General features: G+C 38.5%; 2 protein-coding genes across 10 annotated transcripts in view; one reads left to right on the forward strand and one right to left on the reverse strand.

The window, feature by feature from the left end:
* The window catches only part of LOC126267050 (ribose-phosphate pyrophosphokinase 1), an 86644-nt gene extending 70998 nt beyond the window's left edge, over positions 1 to 15646 (forward strand). For all 3 annotated transcript variants that reach the window (XM_049971879.1, XM_049971880.1, XM_049971881.1), the window contains 4 exons: positions 10184 to 10407; positions 12135 to 12308; positions 12387 to 12546; positions 15188 to 15646. In XM_049971879.1, coding sequence (XP_049827836.1) covers positions 10184 to 10407; positions 12135 to 12308; positions 12387 to 12546; positions 15188 to 15280 — 651 coding nt within the window. In that variant the 3' untranslated portion in view covers positions 15281 to 15646. The remainder of the gene's footprint in view (positions 1 to 10183; positions 10408 to 12134; positions 12309 to 12386; positions 12547 to 15187) is intronic.
* A 36-nt stretch (positions 15647 to 15682) lies between these two features.
* The window catches only part of LOC126267051 (metallophosphoesterase domain-containing protein 1), a 68465-nt gene continuing 61046 nt past the window's right edge, over positions 15683 to 23101 (reverse strand). For all 7 annotated transcript variants that reach the window (XM_049971883.1, XM_049971884.1, XM_049971886.1 and 4 more), the window contains exon 5: positions 15683 to 15822. In XM_049971883.1, the coding sequence (XP_049827840.1) occupies positions 15698 to 15822 (125 nt within the window). In that variant the 3' untranslated portion in view covers positions 15683 to 15697. The remainder of the gene's footprint in view (positions 15823 to 23101) is intronic.

Consider the following 23101-nt stretch of genomic DNA (forward strand, 5'->3'; position numbering starts at 1 on the left):
GCTGGATCAGACCAGTCTTTGGACTGGAGGCAGGGAGGTGGTGAAACCAGTTGCAATATCACTATCTTCTCCCTCCTGCCCCCCACCACCACCAATTAATCCAGAAAATGACTTACATAATCACATAGGCTTGCAGTGTGACTGACTGCATGATTAATACATCCCAGAACAGATTGCACCTTTTGAGCAGCTTTTTGTTCTCAAACTATTTTTATATTGTAGAGCACCACTATCCATTTCTGGGTTACAGAATACATTGACTTGAAGATTTCATTGTAAATTAAAATGACTGAGCAGTCATTGATACCACAGCATTTTTAAATGTATTCATAGCAAATATTACAATAGATTTTTTGTTTCGCATGAACTTGCTGGTTTGTTGGACAATAATTACGTACGTGGGTGATCCTTTGGTTAAGAAGTTAGTGATTTTTTAATTGTTTTCTACATCAGATTTCAAAAGTGGTGTCACAACCAGTATTTCTGTATCACCAAGTTTGCATCAGGTGATACGTTAAAAAGAAAGATGAGGGAATACTAAAATACTAGGAAACTAAATCACAAATCAAATTAACTTATATTAACAACAATCCACACAGTACTTGACTTTTTTATGTAGTAATTTTGCAATTGAAGACTCCCAGAGAAGAGCTTGCAATGTAAACATATCTGTACTTAGATTATGGGGACTGAAGGTGACAGTTGACTACATAGTATAAAGTTGGTAACAGGAATATTATTAAGAAATTTCACAATGTAAAACTGATTTACCTGAGAAGAGTTTCTCACACTCAATTGTACATGGGGAATATTCTTAATCATATATACACTAATACAAAAAGAAAGACATGCCACAAAGTAATTATTCAAATTGGATGGAAATCAGTAGATGTAATGTACAAGTGCACACAAACAAATGAGTGTAATTTCAGAAAAATTGGATGATTTATTCAAGAGGAACAGCTTCATAAACTGATAGTCAATAATGTGTTGGTCCACCTCTGGCCTGCATGAAGTTATGCAGGTTGGATTGATCGTTGTTGGATGTCCTCTTGAGGGATATTGTGCCAAGATTCTGTACAGTTGGCATGTTAGACCATCAAAATTCTAGGTTGTTTGAAGGCCCTACCCATAACGTTTTAAAAGTTCTCAATTGGGAGGAGAGCCAGGTACTTTGCTGGGCAACATAGGGTTTCACAAGCACGAAGACAAGATAAAACTCGTGCCTTGTGCAGGTCAACTTTCTCTTGCTGAAATGTAAGGCCAGAGTGGCTTGGCATGAAGGGCAACAAAATGGGGCACAGAATATGCCCGACATTCTGCTATGTTATAAGGGTTCCGCTTTGTCTGGAGATGTCCCAGGCAGCAGTGAGATGGTAACCAAATTGTTGCTTACCATACGGCCAGACATCCAGGAGTGATGTCTGGGATGACATTTCATTTCATAGCAGGACACCTTTGATTGTCATCCGCAACACCCATACAGCACATCGGTACTTCAATGATATTCTACATCCCGTTTTGTTGCCTTTTGTGTCAGACATCCTGGGCTTACATTTTGGCAAGATAATGCCATCCTACCAATGCTAATAGTTTGTACTGCTCGTCTTCTTGCATGCCGAGCCCTACCTTGGTCAGCAAGTCAGCAAGGTCACCAGGTCTCTCCCCAGTTGAGAACATTTGGAGCATTATGGGCAGGGCCCTCTAACTAGATCAAGATTTTGATGATATAATGCACCAATTGGATGAAATTTGACACGATATCCTTCAGGACGACATCCAACAACACTATCAATAAATGCCAATTGAGATAATTGCTTGCATAATGGTCTGAGTTGAACAGACATGTTATTTATTTGCTCAGTTTGTGAACTCTTTCCTCTCAAATCAATTTTTTCTGAAATTGTAATCATTTGTTTGTCTGTACATGTACATAACATCCAATTTCCATCCCATTCAGATAATTCCTTCGTAGTGTGATATGGTTTCTCCCTCCTTTATCTTAAATTGTATTTGCAATTTAGGAGTTAACTAGATATTACATAATCAGTGGTGGCCTTTAGTCCCAACAATCACACTGCATTTGTGTTTACATTGTGGGGTCTTCTGTGACCTCTTCGGGTGAAGAGTTACTTAGTAATGCATTAAAGTATGTCTGGTTGCATATATTATTTTTTAATTTAATGTATTTCATTTGTGATGTAGTTCCTTAGTATTGTACTATCACCCTTTTTTCTTTTCAAACAGGTTGTCTGATCATAAGACATAACTGGTTATGATACCATTTGTGTGACCTGTGGCAGAGATATGACACTCTTTTAACATTCTTATATAAAATTTTGCAAGATTGTTGTTACCATTGAGGCAGTTTCCTTAGTCAGTTGTGGATAACCTCTGTCTGTCTTTTGGCCTGCTTTCATTACATAAATGTTCCTTGTCACTGCAAAGTATGTGAATTTTAAATTGGTAACAGTTGATTTGTTGGTTCGTCTTTCAAGATTTATGCAAATAAACAAACTTCTAATATTTAGAATAGGTAGTTATTTTCAAGTAACTCAGCATGAAGTAGAGTATTATTTCCTTGTGTAGAATAACAAGTCCCTTTCACATGGAGAAATATTATAATTCTATATTAGTACTGTGTAGATGTTTGGGAGTCACTCCTTCAAAATAATGGAAGTCTTATCTGAACAAATATTGTGTGGTATCTGACTGATAGGGCAGAGGTCAACCCCCCACAGAGTGAGTGTTTTGTGACAGTCTTGCTGACGTCAGCAGGTCAGTGAGTGTATCAGTCATTTGTGCAATAACGTCACTTGGCCTTCGAGGAGTCTTTTTATCATTTAAAAGATTTCTCATTTCTGGCATGATGTCAATTTTTTTCATATTTTATTATTTGTATATGATGACAAATACAGTGAGATATTATAGATAATTGTGTAGATTATTTTGTTAAATGGTGTAGTGACATGAACTGTAGCATACTTGCACATCAGGAGGGACCATATGTCAAAACTGCTCAAAATTAAGTGGCTCTGATTTTCTTGTTAGTACAAGATATCACTTTATGAAGAAGCTAAAAGGCATGCAGAAGGCTTTTGAAATCAGTGATATTGCAAACCACGCTTTTAGGCCAAGGCCCCTTTACCCCATTGTGGTTAATAAAATTATTTAAAAAGTAGTCTCCCTACAAAGTAATAAATACTTCTGTAGTGATTTTGTACAGTTTAATCATATCATTTTGTAATCCACTAGAATTAAGTTTCAGTAGCTGACAAGAAAAGCAGTATGAAAGAATTTCTGGGTGTAGTAGTAAATAAAATAATTTTGTGTTTACATAGATTTTATAAACTGTGTGTAAAAGTTCTTTGATTGGTGAGATAAGAAGAATAACAATAAAGTATCAGGATGTTGTTATATTACAGCTGAAAATCAAGCTGTGGGTCTGTTACAAATTGATTTTGTGTGTGTTTCATATTTAGACAGCAGGTGCTCTGTTTGTAGGTTGCACAGGTACCCATAATCTTATGGTCAATCACTGCAAGGTATTAAGAACAAAAATATTGTTATGTGAAGAATGAGTACCATTTATGGATCTTACGGAACATATATATGAGTGAGAAAGAGGTGGAAAAAATACATTCATACAAATACTCATGAGCAATAGTGTCTACAAAAAGGGAAATGTTGCACAAAATTAAATTATGTAATAAAATTAAGAAAGAGCAGTGAAAGAATTGAATAGAATGTGCTTCAAAAGGACTTTGCATCGTGGGTAACAGAAAATGAAATAATACAAAGGCAGTACCACAAAAATATCCATTAAATAATTTAATGTTTCATAATCATTTCACAGATTATCTTGGAGCTATTTCCGTCACTGTGGCAGCTCTGCTCTACTTTTAACCTGTTTCGTTGTTTGTTTGGGTTTAAGTTAAATACATTTGTCAACGATGCTTATTGCAGATATAACTTGGTGTAAGACCCATGTTTCTTGTCTTTCTAGAGTTTGCTGTGTTTCCTGTCTGCACAATGGTAACTGTATAACTGTAAATGTAACTATGTTCCCTGCTTGGCATTTGTAGTATTTTTTGACACATCAATAACTTATAGGTAATTTTATTTCAGGACAATAGTTGTGTAGCTAAACAGCTGTATATAACAACACAATCATTTCACACATTTCAGGATTTTGCTCCTGTTCTTTCAGCAGTGAGTACAGTGTCAACATAGCGTGAGCAAATGATACTCTTGTTAATCTCCCTGCAGTATTCACAATAGAAAAATCCAGAATCATCAGATTACTCTAAATGTCTCTCTTTTTTCCTAACAGTTTATTTTTCCCTTTCGAAAAAGTTATTTATGCTACAGTAGATTGTATTTTTGTGAACTAATTTGTTAAATTGTTTAGGATTATATGACATGAGATTAGTGTTGAGTGGACTACAGCCTTGTTCAAAGTATTTCTTGTGGCATTTACTGAATTTATATTTGGTTAGCAAATGAGTTTGTTCAGGGTACTAGGTCGTAGTGATAGAATGTGTTCTATATACTGAATAAACTAGAATCATTTTTGTCTGTAGCACACAACTTTTTAGTAATTTCTTTATTAACATTTATAAATTTGTGAAGCGAGTCCCCTGTCTCCCTTAAAAACAATAATGGGGTGTAGCTTTGCAGTATTTTATGCTCTAGATTATTGTGAACAGTTCATATATCTGGTTAGGTAATCCTTTGGCATTTATTTTAATCAGTTACAAATGAGACACAAGTGGTGGTTTTTGCTATATTGAGTCAAAGTGGAACTGAAATGTTTGCTCACACAGCAATTACAAATGTTAATTCAACCCACAGAAGCGGGAAAGTGCCGGTAGACAGGCACAATAAAATAACACACACACCTACACAGACACAAGCAGACATTTATAAAGGCAAAGAGTTCGGGCAGATATGTCAGTCGAGGCGGAAGTACAAAGGCAAAGAAGTTGTTGAAAGACAGGTGAGGTATGAGTGGCGGCAACTTGAAATTAGCGGAGGTTGAGGCCTGGCGGATATCGAGAAGAGAGGATATACTGAAGGGCAAGTTCCCTTCTCCGGAGTTCGCATAGGTTGGTGTTGGTGGGAAGTATCCAGATAACCCGGATGGTGTAACACTGCCAAAATGTGCTGACCGTGCACCAAGGCATGTTTAGCCACAGGGTGATCCTCATTACCAACAAACACTGTCTGCCTCTGTCCATTCATGCGAGTCATTCCCACATAGAAAGCGTCACAGTGTAGGCAGGTCAGTTGGTAAATCACGTCGGTGCTTTCACACGTGGCTCTGCCTTTGATCGTGTACACCTTCCGGGTTACAGGACTGGAGTAGGTGGTGGTGGGAGGGTGCATAGGACAGGTTTTACATCGGGGGCGGTTACAAGGGTAGGAGCCAGAGGGTAGGGAAGGTGGTTTGGGGATTTCATAGGGATTAACCAAGAGGTTACGAAGATTAGGTGGACGGCGGAAAGACTCTTGGTGGAGTGGGCAGGATTTCATGAAGGATGGATCCTCATTTTGGGGCAGGATTTTAGGAAGTCGTATCCCTGCTGGAGAGCCACATTCAGAGTCTGATCCAGTCCTGGGAAGTATCCTGTCACAAGTGGGGCACTTTTAGTGCTCTTCTGTGAGAGGTTCTGGGTTTGAGGGGATGAGGAAGTGGATCTGGTTATTTGCTTCTGTACCAGGTCGGGAGGGTAGTTGCAGGATGCGAAAGCTGTTTTCAGGTTGTTAGTGTAATGGTTCAGGGATTTCGGACTGGAGCAGATTCGTTTGCCATGAAGACCTAGGCTGTAGGGAAGGGACCGTTTGATGTGGAATGGGTGGCAGCTGTCTTAATGGAGGTACTGTTGCTTGTTGTTGGGTTTGATGTGGACGGATGTGTGAAGCTGGCCATTGGACAGATGGAGGTCAACGTCAAGGAAAGTGGCATGGGATTTGGAGTAGGACCAGTTGAATCTGATGGAACCAAAGGAGTTGAGGTTGGAGAGGAAATTCTGGAGTTGTTCTTCACTGTGAGTCCAGATAATGAAGATGTCATCAATAAATCTGTACCAAACTTTGGGTTGGCAGGCTTGGGTAACCAAGAAGGCGTCCTCTAAGCGACCCATAAATAGGTTGGCATACGAGGGGGCCATCCTGGTACCCATGGCTGTTCCCTTTAATTGTTGGTATGTCTGGCCTTCAAAAGTGAAGAAGTTGTGGGTCAGGATGAAGCTGGCTAAGGTGACGAGGAAAGAGGTTTTAGGTAGGGTGGCTGGTGATCGGCATGAAAGGAAGTGCTCCATTGCAGCGAGGCCCTGGGTGTGCGGGATATTTGTGTATAGGGAAGTGGCATCAATGGTTACAAGGATGGTTTCCGGGGGTAACAGACTGGGTACAGATTCCAGGCGTTCGAGAAAGTGGTTGGTGTCTTTGATGAAGGATGGGAGACTGCATGTAATGGGTTGAAGGTGTCGATCTACATAGGCAGAGATACGTTCTGTGGGGGCTTGGTAACCAGCTACAATGGGACGGCCAGGATGTTTGGGTTTGTGAATTTTAGGAAGTAGGTAGAAGGTAGGCGTGCGAGGTGTCGGTGGGGTCAGGAGTCAGGTGAAAGGTTTTGTAGGGGGCCTAAGGTTCTGATGATTCCTTGAAGCTCCGCCTGGACATAAGGAATGGGGTTACCTTGGCAAACTTTGTATGTAGAGTTGTCTGAAAGCTGACGCAGTCCCTCAGCCACATACTCCCGACGATCAAGCACCACGGTCATGGAACCCTTGTCAGCTGGGAGAATGATGATGGATCACTGATAGCCTGGTCTTCGGCTGTGGTGATGTTAAAATATGCAAATAAGTTATATAATATCATTTTGAGAAGAGTGGATAGGAATGAACTTGCACGAGATAATAGACCAAACAAACTTTTTTGCAAGCCCAGTATTAAAGTTTGGAAGGAAGGAAGTGGTTTTGGGTGTTACTTCTAGTTGCCAAGAAGGCCATTAGAGGCAGAATCAAAGATAGGATAAGACAGGAATGTGATAGAAAGTAATAACACCAGAACTTAGCTTCTATAAATATCCATTTGTGGAATAAATAAGCAAAAATTAAGCTGCAAATTTGTTAGTGTTGCTCTAGGTTTCCTTTTTATTTCCAAAAAACATTGTCCTGGTGTTTTTTCCCCCATGAAGGATGAATTAAGAGATCTGTATTCCACTCAATGGAATAATCAGCACACATGGGCTTCTCAGATCTTCGTACTTGCATTCAGAAAGTTATGCAATCAGGTTTTGTGGAGAAAGTTACAGGCTGAGGTAGCCAGTGCATTTACAATTTTGTTTTATAATCACATTGTCAAAAATAAGTTAATAAAAATAACTTATTTTTGGTCTTCTAGAGGTGACATTTACGGTGTCATACACTTTGAAGATGCACTTAATAATCTGGGAGGTGCTGGAAATCTGCCCGACTAGCCAATGTACCTCGTATACAGGAAAAACTATAGCTCCTATTTTGGTCAGCATTGCACATATGCTAGGATCTGTAATTTTTCCATACCATTTGAACAACGCAGTTTTTCAGTACATGCTTCTGTTTATAACTGAAAATGAGCTGCCTTTGCAACACTTCAAAATATGTACAGTCGGGGATCCTTTGCTAAGGGGAATTTCTGCCATTGAAGTATGGTGCTTGCGCCCCCCCCCCCCCCTCCCCACTGCAGGTCTGCGCAAAACACACACACACACACACACACACACACACACACACACACACACACACACACACATTAAACAGTCCCAGCATTTGATTACTTCCTTGCTTGGGAAAGGAGGTGATTGGTTGTGAAAGGTTAAAAAGAAAGGACTGGTCACTATCACCCAGAATGAAAACCACCACCATGTAGTTAAGAGAAGACCAGAAAACATTTTCAGTGATCTTTGCATCCTCTCATCCTCACAACATGTGGGTCTGGGTAGCTTTCCCTTTCATTCCACTCTCCTCTCTTTAAGGAAGAAAACTAGGATATGCCAGTCTGTGTATTTTGTGTGTTCACATCGACAGTATTAAAAAGTTGGTATCTTGAAGGCAAGTACTGCTCAGGAATTCGTCTCCTATTTCATGACTCGTTATTTGAGACTCTTCACAAACCTTCCTCCTATCTTCCCCCTCCCCCTTTCCCTTCTCAAATGTATGTGTCAGCTTTTTGAGAGATTATACACCAATACCCCAGGCACAGAGATTTTCTTTCTCGAAGATAATGAAGAAGTTAACTGAACACTAGTGGTAACTGACCAAACACATCTTAGTGGATGGATATAGCATTCTCGTGTTGCATCCAACTCCCCCCTCCTGCCAATCACTGGCTACAATGTCAGTGATCTTAGCATGTCAGACAACCACACTTACCTAAAAGTGATGACTAGCAACTTTTTGTGGAATAGCCTTCATAAATACAGCATGGGTGAAGAAACTACAGCACTCGGTTTGACATTGTGTACACACACAAATGTACATGGTACTGGTTGCTGTCTGTGTCTTTGAAATGAACACACTTGCTTTGTATAATGCTCCTCAGTCAGTCATGCTTAACTTTAAACTAAGAAATATCAGTTATTAGCCAGAGTATGGTTATACAAAGGTGTTTCTGTCATTTTTCACAGGCAGAAAGATTCTGTCTGTATTTTTGGCATTGTTAGACAGAATCTTTAGAGGTTAGTGTATAATGCTGGCAACAAAAGTTAGGCATTTTCTACACATTTATTCAGAATCTGGTGTTAGTACCATTTCAGGTATCTTTTGATTGATGGCATCTGAATTTCAAACAATCCTTCTTAAAACTCAGTGTGTAATGTTGAGAACATTGTTGATTGATATAGGCTCTGCATTCATATAAAATACTGATGCTTATAGTTAATTGTGTAAGTTTTATGTCTACATACTTGCTGTCTTAAACACAAAATTGAAATTTCATTACAAGTGACAGGTACATTAGAAAATGTGCCTGAAGTTTCTACATCTCAAAGTTGTGTATATTGATGCTGTTGGTGCTCATTGAGAGAGCTGCATACAGCTAGTGCACATAGCCAAAACTTTTCAGGAGGAATGACGTAACTACTAACAATTATTTGCATGTAAGAGTTTGTATAGCTTCATTGTCCTGTTGTGTTTGCTACTCACTCATGGCATTAACTTATATGGAACTAGTGTTGTTGGGATGCTCCATGTAGTAGCATTGCTGGATGATTAGCATGGTAGCAGTGTATCACTGTACATATGCAAAAAAAGGGCACTTAAAATCATTTTTATGCGTATTAAAATTCTTTCCACATATTGTCCCTTAGGGAACTATCTTGTTTTGGAGAAACTCTCTTGTCTTGGAGATAAATGAAAGTTGGTACATTTTTGAGCATGTGAATACAAAGAATTTGAAATTAACAAGATCAGGAAAAAAATCAAATGGGATAAATCCTTAGGTTTATTCCTCTACTATTTGGGAACGCTCTTCTGAATAGACTGGAAGACATTTTTTATTAAACTCCATTCACAAATGCTCTCCTGAATTACCTATGTGCACAAGATCATATGAAATTGGTAATTTAGAACTGAACTATGCTAAAGTTTGTCAATACAATTCCAGCCAACAAAATGAGTGTGGACCCTTGTTACACTTTGCACATTTTCTTTAATAAACAAGGACCTCATGAGACTTCTGCACGAATTATAACAAAATTTGTTACTTCCTTGGCCTTCATATGTTACAGTGAATCACTGTTACTTTGGAAATAACTGTTTTTGTGTTGATATTTATGCCTGTCTGTTTGGAGTATTTTTTTCAATGCTAATTGCAAAATAATCAGTGTTTTGCACTGCTTCCTATAACTTTGGTTTTATTTTTATTTCCTAACTTACTTTTAAACTAACTGGGGTGCATTTGCAACACATTAAACTTCTTAAGTTTTTCATTCACACATTGTAAACATTTCTGCTGATTTTTCTTTCTTGGAAGTGTTTTTATACAGCTAATAATCATTTCTCCTTCAGCTCCCCTGCAGGAAGGGTTATATGAGAATTATTTGTTATGATTTTTCTTGCCACAGTATAATGTTGCAAATGGACCTTAGTACATGTGATGTAACATTGTATGTACGTTCGGCATTTTTTGACAGAGCCGAGCACCGATATCAGCCAAGTTGGTGGCAAATATGTTATCTGTGGCTGGTGCGGATCACATTATTACAATGGATCTCCATGCATCTCAAATACAGGGATTCTTTGATATCCCTGTAGATAATCTGTATGCAGAACCAGCTGTTTTGAAATGGATTAAAGAAAACATAGTAGAATGGCGTAACAGTATTATAGTATCACCAGATGCTGGTGGTGCCAAAAGGTTAGTTACAGTATTTTAAATTTTACACAAATTTCACATTATGAAACTACCTTCTCATGGTCTCTGAGAAAATTAGATGAGTTTCAAAGTATGGCCATTAACTATTAGTGGAAGCAATAAACATTATTAATATGTGCTTGTATATGAGTGTGTTTCATTTATGCTGGCAACAAAGGCTGATGTTTTAAATTGCGCACTTACTAAGTAAAGCTAATGATAATTTCTAACTACTTAGTCGTATTGGATCGTATGCAATTGTGTAACATATTTACATTTTTAAATATTTTTCACTCCGTAATTGTCAATTTTTTTCTTGTGTTGATTTTCTAGAGGGAAAGTAAATGCGCATAGATTAGTTTTTAAAAAAGTCACATTTAGGGAATTATGTGACACAATATTTCTGGGATTAGTAATTCATTGTGCGTGCACCAGAAAAGAAGCGTAATATGATGTGTAAGAATGTTGTTTGGTCAACTTAATAAAATAAATTTTACTGTCTCATGGACAGTTGCCATGTTCACTTTAAAGCTCTCAAAGTAGGATTATCGGTGCTATATAAAAGCAGTTTAATGTTCAATGTAATTATTCACTGATTCTGTATAAAATATTTCACAGATCTTTTAAATCATACACAGTAAGCAGGTGAACAATTGTACAATATAACATTGCGTATCAATAGTAAATCTATAAGCTGAGTGCACAATGCTTTGCTTCGATTGCACTAATCTGAATGTGTGTTAATTTTGTGCCATTAAAAATGTAAAGGTGTTTGTTCCTGCAAGAATGCATCAATAAACTTAACATCTGTAATTGCTGAACACTAATAAAGTTTGAGATAAAGTTTACAGATAACAGCACAGCAACTATATTAGACTGTGAATTTTCTCTTAGTCTCTAGGTTGTGGAAGTGAGGTTCATAATTGGACTCAGAATACCGTAGACAGTGTGTAGGTTTTCATGCAGCATATATTACGAAATTAACAGATATGCAAAAATTGATTGCTGATATTTAGCTTTACACTGGTTCCTTTACTATTGATGTTCATATCTATCTCTCTCTCTCTCTCTCTCTCTCTCTCTCTCTCTCTCTCTCTCCCTCTCCCACCCCCTCCCTCCCTTACAAATTACTTATAAAATTACTTCAACACTTACGGTGGGTTTTGATCAGAGGCCAGGTAGTATGTTAGAAATGCAAGTTATTGCTGCCCAAACAGAAAGTACTGAGCAAATTCAACTTAAATTTAATAGGCCGATTGAATATTGGCTTTCAAAATCTGACAATTCCATTACCCTGTGTGAGGGGTTGACAAGATGCAGGAAATAATTTGAAAATGACAGAGAATCAAAATCTACTTTCTAATTCCATAGTTGTATTATATAAGAGAGGACAATAACTTAAATAAGTTATTAATGTTGCATAAAGTTAAACTAACGAAGGGAAGATAAAATTGTCCTAGACCAGCATGGGTTTTCTCTGGAATTTATCTGAATGATATGAAAAACAGTGTTGATATTTTGTTATTATAATGCTTTTCACGTTTTCTGCTAGAGAAGGATCATCTTATTTTTGTATACTTCCTAGAAACTGTCTCCCCACACAAAATTTTTAACTTGATAATGGAATAGCTCTTGTTATTGTTTCTTCTGCTGCTGCTGCTGCTGCTGCTACTACTACTACTACTACTACTACTACTACTACTACTATTATTGGTGTTACTGTTTTTTAGGGTTACATCCATAGCTGATAGGCTGAATGTTGAATTTGCACTTATCCATAAAGAACGCAAAAAAGCAAATGAAGTTGCAGCAATGGTGCTGGTTGGAGATGTGAAAGACAGAGTTGCCATATTGGTAGATGACATGGCTGACACTTGTGGTACAATTTGTCATGCTGCTGAAAAGTGAGTATACATTCATATTTTTTATGTAAAAGAAAAGTACTGCAGATACAGTTGCATTTTCTTTGTTCAAAAAACTAGGCTTCTGGAAGCTGGTGCAACCAAGGTTTATGCTATCTTAACTCATGGTATATTTTCGGGGCCTGCAATATCAAGAATAAACAATGCCTGTTTCGAAGCAGTAGTTGTAACCAACACTATCCCACAAGAACAGCACATGAAGGACTGTCCTAGGATACAGGTTGGTGAAACTCTCATTAAGAGCATGAATGTCACAAATAAGTTTATGGAACTTAGATTTTACTATAGCAATCCACCTGTTGGTGCTTTTTCCCTGTCTTTGGTTATACTCCTTAATATCTTTTTGGACTAAAGAGGTAGTCTTCTCTAATTTTCAGCAATATATAACTATTAAATTATTCATCTATTTAATAGTGTGTGAAGAAATAGCAGTGGATAATCTTTTCTCAAAAACAATGCAAGTGTAAGGGAATCTTTTTCTGTGGTCAAAATGCTACATGGCAATCTTATATGCTTTTATATAACAAGAAGTTCCTTTTCACTTAGCTGCATTTAAGAAGTGATAGTTTGAAGTATTAAAATTTCAAGTAATATATATAGTTATTGGACACACATTAGAGAACAAGTGGACAGATGTCACATGCAGTATCAGTAAAACAACATAAAATACAAAAGGTTGAAGTAATCAGTGCTGGACAAAGTATACACAAGCAAAATGGGCTATCTGGACCAACCATTATGTTGACATCAAAATAGGGGAACCAGGCACATGTCATGGATGTTAAATACTTTAATTCTGAAAACAATATCATAAGAAGGGAAGTTGTTATGCATTAAAAAAATTGTGTGTGTGTGTGTGTGTGTGTGTGTGTGTGTGTGTGTGTGTGTGTGTGTGTGTGTGTGTGAGTGTGAGTGTGAGTGTGTGAGAGAGAGAGAGAGAGAGAGAGAGAGATAAAGGCCTTAATGGACAAAGGCTATAATTGCAAGAGTCTTTTTGTTGTGCCTATCTGCAACTCAGCATCTCCACTATAAGGTAACAACTTTCCTTCTTGTGATATTGTTACATCCTGTCATAGATTTTTCCATTGTTTAGTTCTGAAAACAGGGGAAACAAAATGGCAACAACACCAGTTCATGCAAACAAACATTGAAACACCTATTTCTCTAGCCAAACAGGGATCCAGCCATCAGGCCCCTGCCCCCCCCCCCCCCCCCCTGCCCCCCTGGTCTGTCTTCTTCCCTCTGACCTGTCAGCCACAGCAAAACTTAAGCACCAATGACAATAGCCAGCAAAAGACAGGTGCAGGTGAGAAACTTGTTGATACTTAAAACAGTTCACAGTTGTACTCAAATTGCTCTTACAACCACAGATGGAGATGATAGTAGAGTCCTAGGAAGGAAGGTCAGAGTTCCTCTTGTTGACAATGCAATCATCAGAGGTGGAGCACAAGCTCATATTATGAGAAGGTGGAGAAAGAAGTTGGCTATGCCCTTCTCAAAAGAACCATCCTAGCCAAAATGTGTAGAATGATTTAGGATGGTTTAAGGGGATTTGAACAGAGTCCTTTAGAGGACAGCAAATATTAATGTTACGTACACAGTGTGCAAGTGATGACTGTTGTGGAGTGGAGAGAGAGAGAAAAAAAAAAACCACAAAAACACAACCAAACACAAAAGTGGTATCAGGCAGGGCCCCCCCCCCCCCCCCCCCCCCCCCCCCCCCCCCCCCCAAAGGAAATGTTGCAGGCCGTCTGCTGTTCGTAATTGAGAAAAAATTTAAGAGGAAATCTCGGCAGTCCTTGTAGATTGTTTGCAGGTGATGCTGTCATTTATTGCATAGTAAAGTTGTCAGAAGATCAAAACCATTTCAATGATGATTTAGACACCACATCCATGAAAAAGTGGCAATTGAGTATAAATAATAGTCACCCAAATGAGTGCTAAAATGAATATATTAAATTTCTGTGAAACTGCAAACAATTTAAATATGACATAAAAAAGATGTGAAGGCGAACCAGAGCCTCCTGATTTATTGGCAGTGTGCTTACAAGATGTGACAAATCTACGAAAGAGACTGTCTACACTACACTGCTCCATCCTCTTCTGGAGTACTGCCACACAGTATGGGGTTCTTAAGATTTGATTGGCAGAGTACATAAAAAAGTTCAAAGAACAGCTTGTTTTGTATTATTGCAAAATAGAGGGCCTGTCACATATGAGTTGAGTTAGTAGTCATTAGAACAAAAGCTATTTCATTGTGGGGAGTAGCTCACGCAGAAAGAGTTAAGGGTTTCCAGAATGAAGTTTTCACTCTGCAGTGAATGGTGGTTTCCACACATCACTTATGAACTGCAGTGTAGTTATGTAGAGGAGCTTAATGTGTGCATGAGAATGAGAACTGCATGACAAGGGGCAACTAAGATTTGTAGGAAGTTTGAGAGAAGCAGACAAATCTTCCAGGTTATTCGTTGGAATTTGATGAGGGTTTGCACAGCAGGTAGCAGTGCTTAGGGTCAGGCAGGCTGCCAATAAGGCCATGACTAAGTAATCAAATGGCATACCTGTGAGAAGGGAAACAATGGGGTCCAATGGAAGCCTGAAGAGAAAAAAAGTTTGATAGGACTTTAGCAAAAGTTTCTTTCCCTGATTGGTTGTAGATTGCCTTTACTAATTTTCAGTTATGATTACTTTCCACACTTAAAATACCCTCTTAATTAACTGTAATATCTACTGAATTAAAGTTAGCCATCTCTGCCACTTACAGAAATAGTTAAGTCAGGATTAAAATTTATCAGTGACTGTATTTTCCAAGAGGTTAGTCATAACAGAAATAAAAGCTCTGTGCTCTTTGTCTGTTGCAGTGCATTGATGTGTCAATGATGTTTGCTGAAGCAGTCCGTAGGACACACAATGGAGAATCAGTATCGTATCTATTTTCAAATGTACCATACTGAGAAATATACAGATACTGTTGACATGGAATGTTGAACGAGGTTATAAAAGAATCTCATTTCTTTACATATTGAAATTCTGTATAGATACTTAATTTCATAATCAAAAGTAGATAATTGCTGAGACATCAATAAAGAGAATATTGTTCATAGTTGTAATAAGATGGCTTTCAGTTTTATTTGAGACATGTCTTTTACAAAGAACATTTGAGAAACCTTGTAATTGATTGCTTTTCAGCAAACTTATTTTGTGTATGTGATGACTTAACAGTTATTCTGTGTAAAAGATGTGTTTTTATATGCATTGTTGTACACTTTGTATCATTTTACTTATACTTTGTCTGCTGAATAAATATCAGTTCTTATATACACACCTTTCCTTGCCTTGTTATAACTCTCATGGAGTATACCATATACTGTTTATTTATTTACAGACTGTGGTAAAGATACATCAAATACAATTGGGGGGTTTGTGGGGAGGTAATTTATATCACATGTTGATGCATTGATGTAAATAACTTTTCCATCTGATGTAATTCCATAACCTGAAACAAAATAACAATGGATGTAAAACATATTTGATTTCAGCAAGCTCAGTTAACTTCTGAGTTGACTGCTGTAAACAATTGTGGATGGTTTCAACATGTTAATAGTGAAACCTGTTTTGTCAATGACAAGGTTTCGTTTACCTGGAACAGGCTTACCATAAATTCCTTTTAAATTTGCTAAAAGTGGGCCATAGTGCAGAACAGTGACAGCCAAGTCATGACAACTCACTGAATAATAGTGTTGCCAGACATCAACTCATATAATTGCAGTTTCAGCTGAATACACAATGTAGTAATACAAGTTGGTGTAATTTTATTCCTAAATTGAAGATTTTTCTTTTCAAATTTACAATATATCTAGCTATTTGGCCAGACTGAAATGCACTGACTGGGAACAACAATCCAAAGTGGAATGAGGATAGCAGGATGCAGGAAACAGTGCTGCCTGGTCGAACTGTAGTGGTGAGGCTGAGGAAGTGAAGGTGAAAGATCAATGAGGGTGAGGGACTGGAGGCAGTAGGTTACTGTGGATACAGATGGCCCTGGTTGTGAAGCAGTCACTGCTATTGAGCATTTTGTGTAACAGGGTTGTCCACCTGGCCACAGTTTGGTAGTGGCCATTCATCCTGGCAGATACTTGGTTGTCCCTTTAAGGAAGTTTTGATGAATGATTGGTTCCATTCAAAACTGGGAGTGCACAAACCATAATAGGTATGGTGTATCAAAACAAATACTGAGTACCGTTAAAGGTGTAGTCCTTGGTTAGCTCTTCTATATGTAAAACTTGTGACTAAAAATCATTGCTAACATCTTTAAACAGGACAATTTTTACCACATGTCCAACTCTACATGGTTGAGCCAGCAGTAAGGTTGCATTTGTTAGCTTTGTTGAGCACTATATTGGTAATAATATAATTTTCGAGAAGACATGTAGACAACCTTTTTGTTTCCCTGGCCAGTGGCCTCCTTTATGTTCGGTCATTACTGTAAGTCAGACATACAAGGAAAAAGAAGGTATGGACTGGTGCATTACGTGTGTTAAGATTACTCAAATGCAGACCATTTGTCTCTAATGGTGTTTTTTTTTTTTTACCATCTAACATTCAGTCCAAAATGCGTGTTGCACTAAATAAATATTAAAGTTCAATTTGCTATTATTCGCACTAGGACAATACCCCATCTCTATTTTTTCTTTCCCCTTCACAGATGTTTAATATCTCCTGAACCACCTCCTTTACATTACAAAAAGTCCATAACCTCTGGGGACTTTTTTCTAGATGTTGATTGCCATGTTTTCTTGGAAGAAGATGCCTACCTTAGTGTCTTCCTATGCAGCGATGAAAATATTTGGAAAGTAATAGTAAAACAAGTAGGTGAACGATGTTCAGAAATTATATCTGGTTTAAGTTCAAAGTTAGGTGAATGTACATTTTCAATATGTATAAAAAACAACTTTCTCCCTTTATAATAAAGGCAATGGTTCAGCTGTTATGGTCATGTGTGCCAATTATGAAAGCAGCAGCAGCAGCTCCTCTCCAATATATGAACTGTGACGAATGATAGCAAAAACATCTCTGCAGTTCACAATTATGTGCCTGGCAGAGGGTTCATAGAATGAATGTTATTTCTCTTCAGTTACACTCAATGCGTGCAGGAAAAACCAAGTTCTATACGAACTCTGATTTCGATGATGATTCCTCCGCGTGTAGATGGGTGCAAACAAAAACTGTTTTTTCATGATGGCCACCCCCAATTCACATATGTCTGTGGCACACACTCCCATGTTTCGCGATAATACAAAATGAACTGCCCTGCTTTGGACTTTTTTGATGTCCTCCACCCACTGCACAGCAGTATTCCAGAAGAGGGCAGATAAGTATGGTGTAAGCAATCTCTTCCGTAGAACTGTTGCACTCTCTCCGTGTTGTTCTAATAAATTGCCATCTTTGGTTTACTTTCCGCAGCTTGTGGTAGCGTTCTTGCTTCCTGCACACGGGGTCCCAAACTCGATTCCCGGTGGAGTCAGGGATTTTTCTCTACCTTGTGTTGACTGGATGTTCTTCATTGACTATTAAGTTGCCGACGTGGCGTCAACTAAAAAGGATTTGCAATATGGCGGCCGAACTTCCCCGCATGGGGCCTCCCGGCCAACAGTGCCACACGATCATTTCATTTCCCCATATTATCTGTGTGATCATTATAATTTGTTATTCATGATTGTAATCTCTAAAGGGTACATTTTATTTTAAGTACAAGTTTTTTGTTGCACTATTTATTTACACTGATGACCCAAAACATTATGAACACCTGCTTCGTAGTCCCTTTGTCTGTCTTTGAAATGAAATACATCACCGGTTCCCTGGATCAGGGATCTGACAGTTTGTTGGAGTTACGTGGCATTAGATGTCTATGCACAGGTAATGTAATTCACATAAATAATGGGCCACGGCTTTGCATACACGGTCATGGCACCTGATAGTGGCCCAGATGGACTGCATAGGATTTACACAGGTGAATTTGGTCACTGAGACATCAACATGATTTCACTGTAATGCTCCTCAAACCAGTGTAGCACATATCTGCCTCCAAGACAATTAGACTGCTGAAACATGACATCACCATGAAGGGAGGCAGATTACTACCAAAGGTCCCATGCAAGTGCAGGAAAATCTCCCATAGCATAATACTGCTCCCAACAACCTCTGTCTGTGGCACAGCCATTCACCTCGACAACTGCACTTGTGGAGATGACCATTGACTTAGTGTAACAAAAATGTGATTCACCTAAGAGCTGACACGTTTCCATTGATTAACAGTCAAATCCCAATGGTGTCATCCTGTGCCCATTGCAACTGTAACTGATGATGTCCTTGGGTCAACATGTGAACATATGCTGTGGAGCTCCATGTTCAATAATATATGATGATCCGTGTACCCCAAAACAACCGTGTGTGCACCAGCACTATGCTCATTCAGCGGAGATGTAACAGATCATCAGTATCCTACTTTATACAGCAGACAAGCCTCCAAAACCGACATTCTGTGAAAAGTCATGGGTGTCCAACCATTTAGCGCCGAGTGATAGTTTTGGAGTCCTATCTCTTTCTGTAGATGCTCGTTCATAGGCTCTGCCCTTTGTCAAAATTATTTATCTCAATGGATTTCTCCATTTGCAGCTCATACCTTCGCTAGAGTGATCTCCTGTCTGCATCTGCTCCACTTCCATACTTTTCTTTACATGTCACGTGCCCGCAATGCCACGAGGTGGCATCCAACGTCGTGGTGGGCCGTGGTCATAATGCTTTGGTGCATCAGTATACTTACTCATAGTGATACAATTTACACAACAAGGCTTGTTTTGGCATTTTGCCATTATCAGGTTATGTTTTAGTTTATGACATTGTCCATATGGCATCTTGGAGCGTAAATGTCGGTTGTCTTTTTATTATGATATGATCACATTGTTTATATTTTTTTACTGGCATGATCTTATAAAGTTACTTTGTCAGCTTTGCTGGAGGTTAAGCAGTCCAAAAATAATGTGATCACATCATACCAAAAAGACCACAGACATTTATGCTCCAAGATGCCACATGGGCATGTCATACCGGCCAAGATGTATGCTTAACATTAGCAAAACATTGAAATGATCTCCTCGTACAACTTTCATCACTAAGAGTAAATAAATGACTTAACGCTTTTCATTATTTAGAGTCAATTGTCACTTATATTATCTAAATCATTCAGCAACTGGTTTTGATCACGTAATATCTTTACAGTATCATCTGCAAACAATCTAACAGGGTTACTCAAACTGCCTCCTAAATCATTTATACAGGGTGTTACAAAAAGGTACGGCCAAACTTTCAGGAAACATTCCTCACACAGAAAGAAAATATGTTATGTGGACATGTGTCTGGAAACACTTACTTTCCATGTTACAGCTCATTTTATTACTTCTCTTCAAATCACATTAATCATGGAATGGAAACACACAGCAACAGAACGTACCGGTGTGACTTCAAAATGTCCTCCGTTAGCGAGGATACATGCATCCACCCTCCGTCGCACGGAATCGCTGATGCAGCCCTGAAGAATGGCGTATTGTCTTTCAAATGGCCCCCATAAATGAAAGTCAAGAGGGTTGAGGTCAGGAGAGCGCGGAGGCCATGGAATTGGTCCGCCTCTACCAATCCATCGGTCACCTAACGAACACTTCAACTGAAATGTGCAGGAGCTCCATCGTGCATGAACCACATGTTGTGTTATATTTGTAAAGGAACATGTTCTAGCAGTACAGGTAGAGTATCCTGTATGAAATCACGATAACATGCTCCATTGAGCTTAGGTGGAAGAACATGGGGCCCAATCGAGACATCACCAACAATGCCTGCCCAAACATTCACAGAAAATCTGTGTTGATGACATGATTGCACAATTGCATGCGGATTCTCATCAGCCCACGCATGTTGATTGTGGAAATTTACAATTTGATCACACTGGAATGAAGCCTCAGCTGTAAAGAGAACATTTGCACTGAAATGAGGATTGACACATTGTTGGATGAACCATTCACAGAAGTGTACCCATGGAGGCCAATCAGCTGCTGATAATGCCTGCACACACTGTACATGGTACGGAAACAACTGGTTCTCCCGTAGCACTCTCCATACAGTGACATGGTCAACCTTACCTTGTACAGCAGCAACTTCTCTGTCGCTGACATTAGGGTTATCGTCACCTGCACGAAGAATTGCCTCGTCCATTGCAGGTGTCCTCGTCGTTCTAGGTCTTCCCCAGTCGCGAGTCATAGGCTGGAATGTTCCGTGCTCCCTAAGACGCCGATCAATTGCTTTGAACGTCTTCCTGTCGGGACACCTTCGTTCTGGGAATCTGTCTGTCTCGATACAAACATACCACGCCACGGCTATTGCCCCGTGCTGATCCATACATCAAATGGGCATCTGCCAACTCCGCATTTGTAAACATTGCACTGACTGCAAAACCATGTTCGTGATGAACACTAACCTGTTGATGCTATGTACTGATGTGCTTGATGCTAGTACTGTAGAGCAATGAGTCTCATGTCAACACAAGCACCAAAGTCAACATTACCTTCCTTCAATTGGGCCAACTGGTGGTGAATTGAGGAAGTACATCACATACTGACGAAACTAAAATGAGCTGTAACAGGGAAATTAAGCGTTTCCGGACACATGTCCACACAACATCTTTTCTTTATTTGTGTGTGAGTAATGTTTCCTGAAGTTTGGCCATACCTTTTTGTAGCACCCTGTATAGATCAGGAACAGATTGAGGTGTGCTCAGATTGACTCATAAATCGTTTATGTAACGTCAGGAACAGCAGAAGACTTATGACCTCCGGTCAATTACGACGAACTGGACCTTTCTCAAAGAAAATCACAAATCCAGTCGCACAACTGAAAAGCAAGCACTAAAATATTTTTGGAAATCAAATATTGGCATTGTTTGTTAGATGCGGTCTGAAACCAGAGGCCTTTGATATGGGGAAGGGGGAAATTGGACCCAGTGAACAAGTGGTGGAGGCTAGTGCCCTAAATGCTGTCAGTTTCTCACTGTTAGAGGTGGCATGTATACAGGTGATAGAGGCAGGAGAGTTTTTTCATAAATCTGTGTACAGGAGACATTCATATCACCACTGTAATGTCAAGGACAGTCATGTCCAGAAAATGTTTGATCTGAGAGTCATAAGTAGCATGAAGGAAAGTTTAAGAAAGACTGTCAAAATAAATTCGAATTGTGTAACTACATTCTATTTCCTTGGAATGTGTGACAAAGATTTAAATATAGAAACTGGCATAATCAAGTGTTCTAAATATGTTACATTATGTTTTCTGTCATGTTCCACTCCTACAAGGAATTGCTCATTTTTGCATCTATGAAATGAAAAATGGATATAATTTAATGAAAGTGTTATAGACAAATATAATCACAATAAAATTTACACAAAGGCCTAAATATTGTATTTACCATACAAGTACTTCTTTATAGAATCTCCAGATCTCTGCAGCTTTTTATCTTCCTGCACAAATTTAAAAAATCCTTTGCAATTATAATTGAAACTGATTTCAATGGAAAATTTTGATTTAATCAGTTCTAAGGTACTATTGTTTCTATGATCAGTCTGCTTATTTCTCACAAGAGATCCTGGGATGTTTAACACAAAGCCTATGATTTTACTTAGGTTTGGCATATTAATTTGTTTTGTATTTTTAAATTAAATCTTTAAAAATTTTAACCCAACTTTTTCTGTTGTTCCTGTTTTCACCACAGTCTTTTCTGCACTAGAAAAGTAGATGCCTAGTGACTACACAAATCAGAACATTTCATGTTAACTGTCCTACATTTTTGATTCCTGCCCACTTAAACGAACTCCGTCAGTACAATCTCTTTTGAAGCATTGTGAAATATTGTTGTTTTCTGAGTCAATGGAGCAATAAATAATATAACAAGTATGTTTAAATGTGAATGTCTCTACAATCCACTTTTGTGAGTCCTTGTTACTTCCGTTGATTATTCATACCATAGTTGCTGATAGGTATGAGGCAAGCCAGTTCTGAATGGGAAACAAGTAAATATTCTCTCTCTCATGAACCCTCAGGGCACATAGGTTATGTCATTCTTTCTCCTATCCTCACATTCCCCAGAGCCAAACCGTATTCTTTCTGCAGAAGCACGAGCAGAAAAAAAGACTAAGTGTTGACATTAGTATCAATTGATACGTGAAAACTTTTTGCATCTTTCGTTCAGGAAATCTCAACTATGGATGGTACTTCACTCGATTAAAATTCATAACAGTGAGTACTGATGAAATATACGCAAGAATTTGATGGACAATAGGGGAGCCAGGAGGATTAGATAAAAAAGCGAAGTAATGCGGGAGAACCTGGAAAATACAGAAGAGTTGGTCACCCTTGTTTTAAGATCAATGGAAGAAAAAGAAAGTTCAAAGTTTGCGACATCTCAACTTTCATGAATAGCATAACAGACTTATTATGGATTACAGGTGAGAAAAGCTGTCTCATAAACACTTCTCTAGTGGCAGTTACGAACATTATAAAACTCTCATAAGAATGTTGCAAATAATCACCTAGGGATCTTCGTAAAATCTCACTGAAAGTCTTAATTCAACTGTGGGATCATGGAACAAAACTGGAGTATTAGAAACTATTTTCTAAATATGGAATATGAAAAGCTGATGTTCTGAAGAGACTAGGAATCAATTCAAATTGCA

The sequence above is a fragment of the Schistocerca gregaria genome, chromosome 4, assembly GCF_023897955.1.
Source record: "Schistocerca gregaria isolate iqSchGreg1 chromosome 4, iqSchGreg1.2, whole genome shotgun sequence".
In the NCBI taxonomy this organism is placed as follows: Eukaryota; Metazoa; Arthropoda; class Insecta; order Orthoptera; family Acrididae; genus Schistocerca; species Schistocerca gregaria.